At 49.7% G+C, this 12,837-nt stretch overlaps 4 protein-coding genes across 4 annotated transcripts; 2 read left to right on the forward strand and 2 right to left on the reverse strand.

The window, feature by feature from the left end:
* Positions 1 to 558: 558 nt before the first annotated feature.
* FIBRA_03388 (uncharacterized protein) lies at positions 559 to 2,456 on the reverse strand (the record flags this gene model as incomplete). The annotated part of the gene is made up of 9 exons (XM_012325231.1): positions 559 to 609; positions 665 to 707; positions 767 to 894; positions 958 to 1,179; positions 1,234 to 1,393; positions 1,449 to 1,690; positions 1,741 to 2,025; positions 2,093 to 2,312; positions 2,368 to 2,456. 9 exons carry the CDS (start codon positions 2,454 to 2,456, stop codon positions 559 to 561), a joined length of 1,440 nt encoding a protein of 479 aa, XP_012180621.1.
* Positions 2,457 to 2,977: 521 nt separating this feature from the next.
* On the reverse strand, positions 2,978 to 4,908 carry FIBRA_03389 (uncharacterized protein; the record flags this gene model as incomplete). The annotated part of the gene is made up of 9 exons (XM_012325232.1): positions 2,978 to 3,034; positions 3,094 to 3,136; positions 3,190 to 3,323; positions 3,378 to 3,555; positions 3,618 to 3,824; positions 3,886 to 4,124; positions 4,174 to 4,455; positions 4,521 to 4,761; positions 4,817 to 4,908. 9 exons carry the CDS (start codon positions 4,906 to 4,908, stop codon positions 2,978 to 2,980), a joined length of 1,473 nt encoding a protein of 490 aa, XP_012180622.1.
* Positions 4,909 to 7,237: 2,329 nt separating this feature from the next.
* Positions 7,238 to 10,929, forward strand: FIBRA_03390 (uncharacterized protein; the record flags this gene model as incomplete). The annotated part of the gene is made up of 11 exons (XM_012325233.1): positions 7,238 to 7,414; positions 7,461 to 7,832; positions 7,891 to 7,906; positions 7,957 to 8,301; positions 8,356 to 8,603; positions 8,662 to 8,685; positions 8,746 to 9,035; positions 9,085 to 9,193; positions 9,247 to 9,795; positions 9,848 to 10,125; positions 10,182 to 10,929. The coding sequence occupies 11 exons, from the start codon at positions 7,238 to 7,240 to the stop codon at positions 10,927 to 10,929; spliced, it is 3,156 nt and encodes a 1,051-aa protein (XP_012180623.1).
* A 470-nt stretch (positions 10,930 to 11,399) lies between these two features.
* Positions 11,400 to 12,662, forward strand: FIBRA_03391 (uncharacterized protein; the record flags this gene model as incomplete). Its single annotated transcript, XM_012325234.1, has 1 exon — positions 11,400 to 12,662. One exon carries the CDS (start codon positions 11,400 to 11,402, stop codon positions 12,660 to 12,662), a length of 1,263 nt encoding a protein of 420 aa, XP_012180624.1.
* Positions 12,663 to 12,837: the final 175 nt, after the last annotated feature.

Raw genomic sequence — 12,837 nt, forward strand, 5'->3', positions numbered from 1 at the left:
AAAACAAGGTTTAAGTAAATGGGTGTCCGGAGCGATGCGAAACATCAACATTCTCAAACTTCCAGTCGAAGACAAATGCAAGCAATCGTAAGAGGACGGTGAGAAAGGTAGTGAAATACAACCAGCCCATCGTTTTTGTTGGATAGGAAATTCTAGGAAATTCTTGTGGCGTCGAATTTCCCCAGACCAGAACTTTAACATTAGGTGGTCCAGATTGCAATTGCCATATTTACTTTATTCCCCTCCTGTCACGTCTAGGTGACCTGACGTCGATATATGATTGCGTTCAGTCTCAGAGTTTTATGTGCACGCTATGTCCAGAGTATAGATCAAATCCGATATCATAGTAATGTTATCTGCATACAATATGAACCCTGAGGAAGAGGCGATTACAGCACCAACATGATTTACAATTATACATCCGTGTTCAAGTTCAGCGTCAATAATGCGGTGCTATATCTACTTTCGGCAGTGTATGGGAATACATTTGCGTGCGTTCAGTCATACTGTGCAAATTCTTCACAGCTTCCTTTGGTTCGGACGTTTACAGTAAGATGTTCAGACACTGATCGCGTCAACTTCGTACAAGTAGGTGCCCAACAACTTAGTCTGGACAAAAAGCATATCAGGCGCGGTAAAACATACGTTTCAGAAAATACGCTACCCCTTCAATAAAGTTCGACTTGTCCAGTTTCTCGTTCGTCGAGCTGCGTTTGCATAAGTGCGAGTAATAAAACAAATCTGTTGTGGCTGATGAACAACTCACTGTGCACCGTCATCTCCCCTGCCCATCGGAAGCAGAAGAACATTCACGCCCAAGCTTTCTGCGAATGTAAGGGTAACAGGGATGGAACCACCTTCACGGGTTAAGTCTGGTTTAACTTTATACACAGCCTACTCAAACGATGATGATAAGCAAACAGAGTCTTCGTGGCGCGAAGATATAAATATATATACCTCCGTCGCCTTTATGGCAGCCTCGTAGTTCCAGTGTTTATAGTCAGAAACCCACGGGAGTCCTCCACGCGCGTCCTCGATATTGAGTTTGTTCTTAGAGTTGAGCTTTGCAAACTCAGATTGAAGGTATGAAATGACGAGTGGCTCGACCTTCTCAGGCGTTTGTGGAGGGACAAGCCTATGAAAACCAGTGGAAGTAAATAAGACTCTTTGCATACCCCACTAGCGGGACACTCGCCGAATACTGAATTTCCCGGAAACACAAGCTGGAATGACCGTCTTGGCGCTCGCACCACCCTCGATATTGTGAAGTGAGAGGGAGGGAGAACGCATACGGCCCATAAGTACAGTCGCCTTGTCCGAGGAGAGAGCAATTCGTGCGCCTGCGGCCTCTTCAATGTCCTTGATATCATAGTCCAAGGCGTCGTAGATGGATCTGAGTAGTTAAAAAGTGAGTATATACGTGCATAATGTTTCCAAGTTCTCTACACCTTTCCTCCGCACTGGCAGCAGAGACCATATCATCCACGCCGGGCACCAAAATTGTTCCATCCGGAGCTACGAGCTTGCTCATGAGCAGTATGAGATCGGTCATAGGTTCATGAACGGTGCGACCAAATGCACCAGAGTGTAGGTCACGAGTAGGTCCGGATACTGTCAACTTGAAGTACGCTATGCCGCGCAGACCATACGTTATACATGGTGTCCGCGTGTTGAGCCAGTAGTTGTCGGACTATGTATTCAATTAGCTCCGGATGCATTCGCAATCTGCAGACTACTCACGATGCAGACGCAGTCAACGCCAACAAACCAGCCATCATTTCCCTTCGCAGCTTCGGAGATGATGAGTTCATCTAAGCCTTGACTTCCGCTCTCTTCCATCCCCTCGAAGCAAAAGCACAAATTGACTGGGAGCTCAAGACCTAACTTTTGGTGCGCCTCCAAAACATTCAGCCACCCAAGGATCGGTCCCTTGTCATCTGTGGAACCGCGTCCAATAAGCCGGCCCGTCTCCTTTTCTACCACCAAGGTGAAAGGCTCCGTATCCCAGCCATCGCTCTTCTCCGCCTGATGATATGAGAAGCATGTGAGACATAAAACACATCGTAAATACTAGGTATGCGCAGACACACACAGGCTGTACGTCGTAATGTCCATAAATGAGTACCGTCTTCTTCTTCGAATCGTTGCCGATCTTCCCCAAGATGACTGGGGGTAGGGGTAAATCCTGGCCATCCATAACGTGCCTGCCCAAGTCGATCGACTTGGTTTGAACACCGAGGGCGTTCAGCTGGTGCTGCAGCCATGAGCCCATCTTGAAGACATCCTTACGATGAACACCGCTCGCGCTGATACTGAAAGGATGGCCGGGGATAAACAAAACTAATATTTAGGCCAGTGAAGCCGCACCTGGGGATGGCTACTGCCTCCCCGAGTCTTTGAATGAAGCTGTCTACGTGGGTGTCAACATAGCTGATGAATTGAGACGGTGCGGGCATGTCGGAAAGTGTAAAGTCGCGATGGGTAGGGCAGAAGGTGTAAGTATCAAGAGTGCTTTCGGGGGTGCGCACTGCGCGAGATCTCTCACCGATTGAGTATCAGCGTCAGGCAGCCAGGCTCAGCATCCCACACAACTAGAAAAGGAAAGTGCCGTCGTTTTCAATATTCACGAAAGTTATAGACATTTCGGCGGATGTTCTGAGGCGATTCGGCTGCGACAACAGCTTCAAAGAATTCTAACCTCGAAGACTGTTGTTCGTCTCATTTTCCGCGCTCAAGCGTCCCAGCTTCAATGAACATGCATCTTTATTGTCAGACCCATGGCTTACTGGTAGCATGGGTTGAAGATTCGGGACTGGGACTTCGTACGGAATCAAAGGTGATCACTTCAAGTCCACACTTGCTACATCTAACACAGAAACAGTGTTTCTCATGGGTACATTGTGTATACGTGTCACTATTCAAATCAACGGGTCTTGGCAGCAAGCATAAGTCGTGCATCTGTCCATTCGTCAAGTCCTCAAGAACTGATTGTTGCCGCGGCAACCTCGTACAAATAGGCCCCGAATAACTTACTCTAAAGCGCAAGAGAACGGTCAGAGCGCTAAAACGGACGTGTGTAAGGGTGCGGCTCACCCCTCCAATAAAGTTGGCTCTGTCGATCTTCTCGTTTGTCGAGCTGTGATAAAGCATGATCTGACACTGCCCTTTGGAATATCAAAATACACTCACTGAGCGCCGTCGTCGCTCCTCCCCATGGGGAGAAGGAGAACGCTAACATTACTGCCCAACGCCTCGGAGAATGTCACAGTGACTGGGACGGAGCCGCCCTCGCGAGTCAGGTCTGGCTGTGTCTGATAGATTTCCTGTTCGAGCTGAGATTTAACCAGTGAAATGGATCTACATGATATGTCACGTACATAAGTGGCCTTCGCGGCGGCCGAAAAGTGCCAATCCTGGTTATTCGCGATCCAAGGCTTGCCTTCACCCGATGTAGTGATAGACATCGAGCCCTTGGATTGCAGGAGAGCCCATTCCTGCTTCACGTAGTCTTCTACAAGTTTCGCGATCTGCTTTGGGTCCTGGGGAGGAACTATACTACATACACAAAAGCTCTCGTGAGGATGGTACACGATGGCCGACAGTTACTGGACGCTCACCGAACACTGAACTTCCCAGTGACACTGTGTGGGATGACCGTCTTGAAACCACTGTCCGAATAGGCACCATTTATACCATGTAACGAGAGAGAAGGGAAGCGCATGCGGCCCATGAGTTCTGATGCTTTGTCGTCGTAAAGCGCAACGTCAGTACCAGTGATCTCTTTGAGATCATCTAAAGTCCAATCCAACTTCTCATACTCTTCTCTGCAAGTATCGAAAGTTCGCTGTAATCAGTGCATATCCTCTATTGTATACAGCTTCTTACTTTTCTCCAGGTTGCAGGCTTGTGCCGTCATATATGTTGGGAATTAGAATCCTCCCATTAGGAGCAACGAGCTTGCTCATGATATGAACCAGGTCAGTCATAGGTTCATACACCATGCCTCCAAAAAGGCCAGAATGGAGATCCGCTTGGGGGCCAGCGATATTCAGGTCAAAGGCGACTACCCCACGAACGCCGTACGTCAAACACGGCGAACGCGTGTTTAGCCAGTAATTATCGGTCTTAAACACTCCATTAGTTCAAGCGCGAGCATCCATGGAGCACGCTTACTATGCAGACGCAGTTGACACCTGCAAACCACCCGTGATTGGGCTTCTTGGCTTCGGCGATGATCCAGTTGTCAAGACCCTCGCTGTCGCTCTCTTCCATCCCCTCGAAACAAAAGCGCAGGTTGACAGGAAGATCGAGATTACAATTTTTGTGTGCCTCTAGGACATTTAGCCAGCCGCAGAGAGGTCCTTTATCGTCCGTGGAGCCACGCCCGTAAAGCTGATGTGTCGAAGTCTCTGTTAAGGTCCACGGGTCATACTTCCAGCCGTCCTTCATGTCGGCCTATAGATATGAGTAAATCAAACAATGTTATAAAGGAAGATACCAGAGAGACGATGCAATCGTACAGGTTGAACGTCGTAGTGGCAATAGACAAGCACGGTCTTCTTCTCCGGATCTTCTCCGGCTCTTCCGAGAATCAGGTACGGCAACTGTAAGGGTTCATCACCTTTCATGACTGTCTGTCCATCGTTCATCTGAGGACCAAGGTCGATAGCCGTGGTCGTCAACCCGAACGACTCAAGTTGATCTTTGATCCATAGACCCATATCGATATCATCCTGTCTATGATTGGGATCTGTGCTGATGCTGTGAACGTAGCTCAGTACAGGTGAACTCGATAACGCGTTATTCAGAGACATACCTGGGTTTCTTCACTGCTTCCGTCAGCCGGCCGTTAATAAACTGGTCGGCGTGAGTATCAATGTAAGTGAGAAACTCAGACGGTGCGGGCATGCTGGTAGGTTAGAAGTCGATATCTAACTTGCTGATGGGACGCAGCGAGCTGAGTCCTACTTATACCTCTAGTTTTGACAGTTCATATTTCTCAGCCTATCTTAAAAAGAGCGATAAAGTATGCATCACGACTAAAATATTCACGTATGGTCAGCTGCTTGCGAAGAGAGACGAAAAATACTTACACATGCCACTAGTCGGAAGCAACGTCAGAGAAACACGTACATCTTGATCTCAACTTTTGCCACTTGACTTACCCATGTGCCTGGATGGGCAACTCGGTCTCTGTCTTTGGAGGAGTATCCAAAAACCATGTCCATACGTCTTTTCAAATTCCAGCTTTGGATTATGGGGTCGCCTCGCTTGCACTGGGGTTTTTATGGGCTGGAACCTCGGTTGTTAGTTATTGCCAATTTATAACGTTGAACGACCATGGCATACTACACGAGCTGCTATCAACATCACGGGCTTCATCAGCTGTTCCAAGCACCCGATGCCCAGACTAAATAAATGCGTACTATTTAAAATAGGCCAAGATTATCTCTGCTTTCGACGAGGATAGTTGCGTCATATTATTCGGTTCAGTAACATCCCCCCGTCTTAGAAGCATGATACTTCCGTGATGCTTCCTCACTATCAATTCCACGATCAGGCCCCGTCATGCGCCGAAGACCAATAGGCCCACACAATGCAGGGAAGGATGTTGTGAAGGTTTATGTCACCACTACGAAGCACAATGTGGACCCTGCCCACCGAGCAGAACACCTTGTGCGGCTCACCTGACGAACGCAGCTCTCCCAGATCAGTACGATGGAGGGCGATTGAAACTGATATGAAGGGTTTACCTGAGTACTGTGATATCCGGAGAGGTTCACTCAGAATATTCGCGTTGCCCACGATGGTGTGATGCAATCGCATATGCGTGCATTGTACATGTGGCCTGCCCAAAGGAGCTGACGGATGCACTGTTATTTCACGAAGGTACTCGCTGAGTTGTTCGGATTCCACTTCGAACGCAGAAAACCGAAACACGAGGCAGATAAGTTGTGGGGGACTGGCGGGCTTGGAATGTATGCGCGTGATGGTCAAGTCTGCGATATTCTTTTCCTGTTATCGTATTTATCTGTGTGATGCAAACATATTAGTATCCATACGGGCCCGACTCTGAAACGGCGCGTACCCTTAAATTTGTCATTGCGGTGCAGCTTTCAAGTTGGCGGTGGCCCGAAGGTGTGAGCGTTGGACCTTTTCCGAGTCATTCAAGTCATGTACATATTCTCATACATGATACTTCCTCGCATATATCTTCATAAGTAGCAACACTCGTGATCAGCAGTCTCAATGAAGACAATATGGCTGCATCGTAACTTGAAAGGGTAATCATTGCGCACCTCTTCCCATTCAACACCTTCGATAATTGCATTGCATCGAGCTGAAATGTCGATAAAATTTTATTAAAAAGCCAGAACGTCAGATACGGATATCCAAAGCCCGAAAAAGCGGAGATTGAAGGATCTACTCTGCGCACAGGAGACTAGCCAGTCTTCCTCAGAACGGCCTAGAACCAGAACGGCGCGGACATTTTTGGCGCCTGCACCGTCGGGCCTGATCCAGAACCTTGCCAGAACCTCGCCGCGACCCTTGAAGCTTGAAGTTGAATGTATTCACGGAAACTATCTGCCCTGGCCTAAAGAGTTGAATGAGATAACATTATTGGCCTCCCCAACGTGTCTACCCATATCACGTACGTACCCCTACCGGCTAGTTCACCGCTCGGACAGGTCTGGTTCTCTTAATTGCACACGTAAGAATAATTCCTACGAGCGTCCCGGCCATTTTTAAGTCGATTGGAGAAAGGTGAGAGAATAGTTTGGACACCTTCTCATCGAGCTACTTGACTCGCACAAGTATTCTGATGGTGGCATTGAGTTTGACTTCGAGCTGAGAAGCTCGAATCTACTCCCAAGCTCCAACTTCCCCGCTCGCAAGTTGCATGTACCGGTGATGGATATATCAGGGGTCGCGTTCTTATATCAAAGGAACGAGAATGAGAGAGTCCATACAAGCCCAGAATGAGGCGGATTCCTTGACGTAACCTACCAGTGAGTGCTAACCACCCTCTTCGACATATCGTGGAACCGGGCATATGTGCAGCTGACGAGGATTCTACTCCAGCCATTTTTCTATTGGCAGTGATTGTCTAGGAGGGAGTCATGGGGCTTAATTTCTTCATACCAGCTCCGCATATAAGAACGTGCTCTTAGTCGACTTCCTCTTCACATCATATCTCATATCTCATATCCCACCGCAGTTTGCGCCGTTCTTCACCATGTCTCGCAAAGCAACCACAGACCGTGGCTACTCTAGTCTCAATGCTGCGCACGAACGAGTTTGCGCGTCATTCCTCGGCCCCAAAGCTGAGAACCATACTATTCTTCACGACAAGTTTGCCGCAATTGCTCAAGATATTTTGGACGCACGTGAGGCGTATCACCCTGAAGATCCGGTTTGTTCCTTGTATTCTTGAACGGAGCCCCACTCATATCAAGCAGACTTTTATCGATGAAGCCATCATACAATCCGAGTCGTTTACAGATCAAGTATTTAAACTTGAGCGTCGTCTCGACTTTCTCAGCAAGTTACTCGCAAAGCACTGCATTCCCTTCTTCTCTCCCCGTTACAATGGCCACATGGTCTCTGACGCTTCCCTACCGTCTATACTTGGTTACCTTGTAGGAATGCTATGGAACCAAAACAACGTCACTCCTGAGGCTAGCCCCATCACCAGCCACGTCGAATTCCTCGTTGGACAGCAGCTGTGCAGGCTAGTGGGCTATAGTTCGTTTAAAGACGGCGTGCCTCATCCTGGCTGGGGACATATTACCTGTGATGGTAGTGTCGCTAACTTGGAAGCTACGTGGCACGTAATGACATTCTTATCTTCAATGTTAAATCTCATCTATGTCATTGCTAATTTTTTAGGGTCGGTACGTATTTTGTATGCATCTGTTAACGTTAGTTCCCGTGCATACTCATCGCATATTTTAGCGCGAAATCTCAAGTTTTACCCCCTCTCTTTATATCTTGCTGTGAAAGAGGGACAACTCTCTTTTGTTGCAGACAAGTTCGAGACGACCCTTTGCAACGGAGAGAAGAAGCTTTTTTCTGCATGTACATCTTGGGAGCTTCTTAATCTCTCAGTCGACGAGATTCTTGACCTTCCTAGCCGCCTTGTGTCGGATTATGGAATATCCACTCAGTTCATCGAAGACGCCGTGGGAGGTTATCTAATCGGGAATATAGGGAAAGACATACTCGAGCAACGTTTCCAAATTCAACCTCCCAAGATGATGATTAGTGTTGCTAATCACTATTCATGGCCAAAGGCGACCTGTGAGTGTTGTCCCAATCGACCTCTAACGCGTGATAACACTGTATTCGTTTCAGCGATCACCGGAATTGGTATGAACAACCTTATACACATAGACGTCAGCACTTCTGCTCGTTTAAACATATCCCGTCTGGATGAGCATTTGCAAGAATGCCTCAAAAATAAACGAGCGGTATATGCCGTGGTTTCAATCATGGGTACGACAGAACATGGGGCTGTAGATCCTCTGTTCGATATCCTCGAGCTTCGTAAGAAGTATCAAAAAGTGGGCCTCTCTTTCTATGTCCACGTTGATGCAGCTTGGGTATGTCTTAGTTCTCCTCGCAATTTTGCCAACGCTCACATCCCATTCGGTATCGCAGGGTGGCTACTTCTGCTCGATGTTGGTGAGAACCTTATCCGCGCGGAGGTTCATGCTTAAAATTACTGATTCTTTTACTGGATAGCCCCGACCACGTATCATTCTCCCCCTTCCTATCGCTTTCCCACAAGCGCCGGATCAGGATGATTTTGTCCCGATGCAACCACTCACCGATTACACCATTAGACAAATAATCGCTATTCAGAACGCTGACTCCATCACCAATGATCCTCACAAGGCCGGTTTTGCGCCTTATCCTGCTGGTAGCTTGTGTTATAGGGACGAACGTCTGCGCTTTATGGTCACCATGACGGCAGCGTACATCAACACAACCGCCGATACTGACAGCGTTGGGACTTATGGGGTGGAGGGAAGGTTGGTCTGCTGTACCTTGTTGGTGGATTTTTGTTCACCATGCATACAGTAAACCAGGCGCTGCGGCTACTGCTGTGTGGCTCGCGCACCATGCCATTGGTCTTCACCACCGAGGCTATGGGTCTCTTCTCGGAGAAGCTATGTTCACGTCTGTGAAGGTATATCCGCTTTCTGTGGTAGGACGTGATCATTTTTGACATACCATTGTTAGTTATATTGTAACTGGGCGACGATGACACTCGATGAGCCGAACCTGATCGTCAAGACTTTGGTCATGCTCCCCTCTGAGCAGAAAGGCCTCCCTCCATGCGAAGTTGAGAAGGAGGAAAGGTATATACTCGACAACATCGTTAACAAGCCAAACAGCGAGATCTTCGAAAACCCGGAAACCATGCGGAAGATCTCGGAATTAGGGCCCGACCTCATCGTCGATGTCTTTGCGTGCAATTTCCATATAGGCGGGAAGGTCAACGAGGATGTCACGGAGGCCAGTTTCTTGAACCGTCGTCTGTTCGAGAGATTCTCCGTCACCAAGCGCACAGATGATCCTCACACACGTGAGCTTATCGTTGGGTCGTCGATTCTGGAGCAGAAGACGTACGGCGTGGCTTTGGACAAGTTCAAGGAACGCCTTGGATTAAAGGGTGATGGAGATCTTTATATCATGACCCTGGTAGCCATGTCGCCCTTCCCCACTGCACACAATTTGGTGAAGAGCCTCGCCGACACTTTCAAACAAGCAGCGCTTGATGAGATCCAGGTCCGTTTGCATATAGTTGTCCTTTCGCTATGGCCAATATGCAGTGTTTCAGGAATGTTACGCTCGTATTATACCTGTCCCCGCCCAACACTCGTTTGTCATGCAAGGAACTGACAAGCTCTATCTTGTGTACATGTCGGGATTCAACATCGGAAGCTACCGCCAGCAAGTGATTTTGACAGCTCAACTCCCCGACGACGTCATGACGTTGTATATTGAAGCACTCAAAGTCGATCCGGCGGCGCTGTTTACTTTGACCACAGACACGGCTCTGCTTTCGGACATCCTGTCCAATGGGTCCTGCATGGTGTCGGTGTACACGGGCCTTAAGTGCGTTGACCTTTATGCTATCCAAATGCATTTGGTGTGACTCTTTGCTATCTCAGTACACTGGTTCCCGGGTGCTTGGTTGCCAGAGCCGAACTCACAAATATTGAGGTCGTCATTAACCGGTCCATCGCCCCAAGTTCGCTTGATAGGACCTATCCAGAGCTCATGCCGTTCTACCTCTATGGTACGGAAGAGCAGAAGCACGTTGACCATATGCTGCTCTGTGCTCCTAATGCCCAGCTCTCCGCTAGTGTCACGCTGAGCCTAGAGAAGACTCTTCCGAAGGAGGCTGGCCTGTTGAGTGGCTTGATAGCCGTGGCCGATACGACACGCGAGCTTGCGATGCAGCCGTTCAATGCAGATCACCAGCCGACGTTCTTCGCTGCCGGTCACACCTTCCCATGTACCATCTACAGGGACCCTCGCCCTGTCGATGCCTCGGGCCCCGGACTTTTAACCGGCCTCGGTGACCCGCTGGCAACAGGAAGCATGACACTGGGGCGCAGCATATACGCAGACTGGACTCTGCTGAACCAGGAGCGTGGCCCTGCTTTGCATTCGGAGCATCCGCATTCAAAGCATCCAACGGTCGGCGCTCCTGAGCTGCCAGCCATCTTTGAGCGCATTGGTATCCCCGCTACAGGCGCCAAGTACAGCATCACTCCGACCGACATTGCCGCTGTCCTCAATCAGCTTGTCCCGTCCCACCCGGCAGACGCATACGGACGTAAGATGTCCATTCGAAAGGGATGGAACGACGAGTTCCAGGAAGAGCTGGCAAAGAGAGGGTTGGATGAGCTTTGATATTCCGGACTCATGGTATGAGCACAAAATCAGCGCGTGTACGTGTAAGATACAAACACCTTGTGTAGGAAATAAACCAAATTCGTTTCAATAATTTCTACATGCGTAAGTCGGTTTGGATGTATTAACAGTGATTGCGGACTTGCGACCCGATGTACATTATTTCGGTCAAACTTGAACAAGGTCACATTCGAGTATTATATGAGATTCAGCATCATGTGTCGATCATGAGGATGATTGTCTCAACGGACTGCTTCTCGATTTATATATGCTTTGGGATGAGCATTGGTATCTCTTCCCCGAGTCGAAATTCAGCTGTTTCTGGTATTTGTGCGGAAATTTATAGGCCGGACGCGCCGGAAACACGTGTACCGGGTTGAGCGGTCTGCGACTCGACTGCTTATATCTTTTGACTGTCCAGCGCAGCTTCTAGTCTTGGTCAAATCCACGTTGTTTATGCTCTGACCGCAATGACGACTTTGCAGTTCTCGTGGGCAGATGGCCTGCGAGCAGCACTCTCGTCATGTCTGTACTGCTTCCCATCCAGCGACCGCGACGATCATCCGCACGAGCCACTTCCGCGAGCGCGCCCTGACGAGCTCGAGGGCTTGTTGGCTGACTCGGACTCGGGGGATGCTGAGACCCTCTCTTTACATTCAAATCTCGGCGACGAACGACGGCGGAAGAAACGGAAACGTACTCCCAAAGGCATCAGGGTCTTCGGATACGACTTGTTTGGCCGGCAGCCGATCCACCTTCCCGAGTCCGACGACGAAGGTGGGGGGCACAGTCGCTCAGGTACGCGTGCGCGGACCATCTCGTCTTCGTCCACGCTCGACTCGGATGCCGCGCCTCTCGATGCGTCTGCCCTGGACGAGGCATCCGTCGCGCGCCTGGCTGCCGCCACCGCAGCTGCGGAAGAAGAGCAGAGGAAGGCGAAAGAGGAGCGTCGACGGCTGAGAAGGGAAAGGAAGGAGCTTAAGCGCATGGCACTGGCCATGGCGATGGGTCTGCAGCCGGGCCAGGAGCAGGGCTTTGAAGGTTTCCCAGTGAGTACACGACACGCAGTCCCTCAGGCGATCTGTAGCTCAACCACCCCTCAGGGAAGTGGGCAGCACGCGTCACACGGACACCATGCGAGTATCGGCTCAATCTCGACGACCAGCTCGCCATTTTCAGAGGATTTTGGGACGTTTACGCAGGGCCAGCCACTCATCCTTGAGGATGATGCAGAGGCGGATGGTGCGGATTTTGGCGGCGAGTCGTATGCCCATCACACGCCTCACGGTGCATCATCTGGCGGTTCAGACTCGCGCTCGCGCACGTCTGGATCAAACTCCAACGCGGATCCGTCACAGTACAACCACCACTATCTTTCACAACATCAGCCACCCCCCATTTCCCCACTTCCCACTAACCCGGAGGCCCCAAGGCAGAAAAAACGACGGTCAACTCTTATAAAATCTGTGTCGTCCAAGCAGTACGAAACGCTATCGGCGACGTCGCAATCTACGTCGCTCTCATCGCCCCCGGCAAATCAGACGGAATTCGCACCCCACGAGGAGAGCGCGTTCGAAGGCTTCCCGGGAGGCACGCTGGATCTCGCGCTCTCGCATGCGCATGCGCAAGAGGCGAAAGTCCCAGAGGACGGGTTCCCCAGCGTAGGCCTCCGCGGAGTGCAGCGCACAAAGAGTGATATGGGAGTATTCCTGGCGAGAAGGGGTGATGAATGATTGCCTGGACTCAGCTTGGATACAGTGCCGCCGAAGTGGCTGCACTTTATAGAAATCTCGCTCAGGAGCGGCGGATTTGGATTTATTTTTCATCTATACCTACATGGATGTACCTGTACGGATCTCCTAGTATACCTCTGCAGTCTACTACTTCCAAATACATTCGCCTCTGCTT

This window comes from Fibroporia radiculosa (assembly GCF_000313525.1).
Source record: "Fibroporia radiculosa TFFH 294 genomic supercontigs, scaffold1995, whole genome shotgun sequence".
Taxonomy (NCBI): Eukaryota; Fungi; Basidiomycota; class Agaricomycetes; order Polyporales; family Fibroporiaceae; genus Fibroporia; species Fibroporia radiculosa.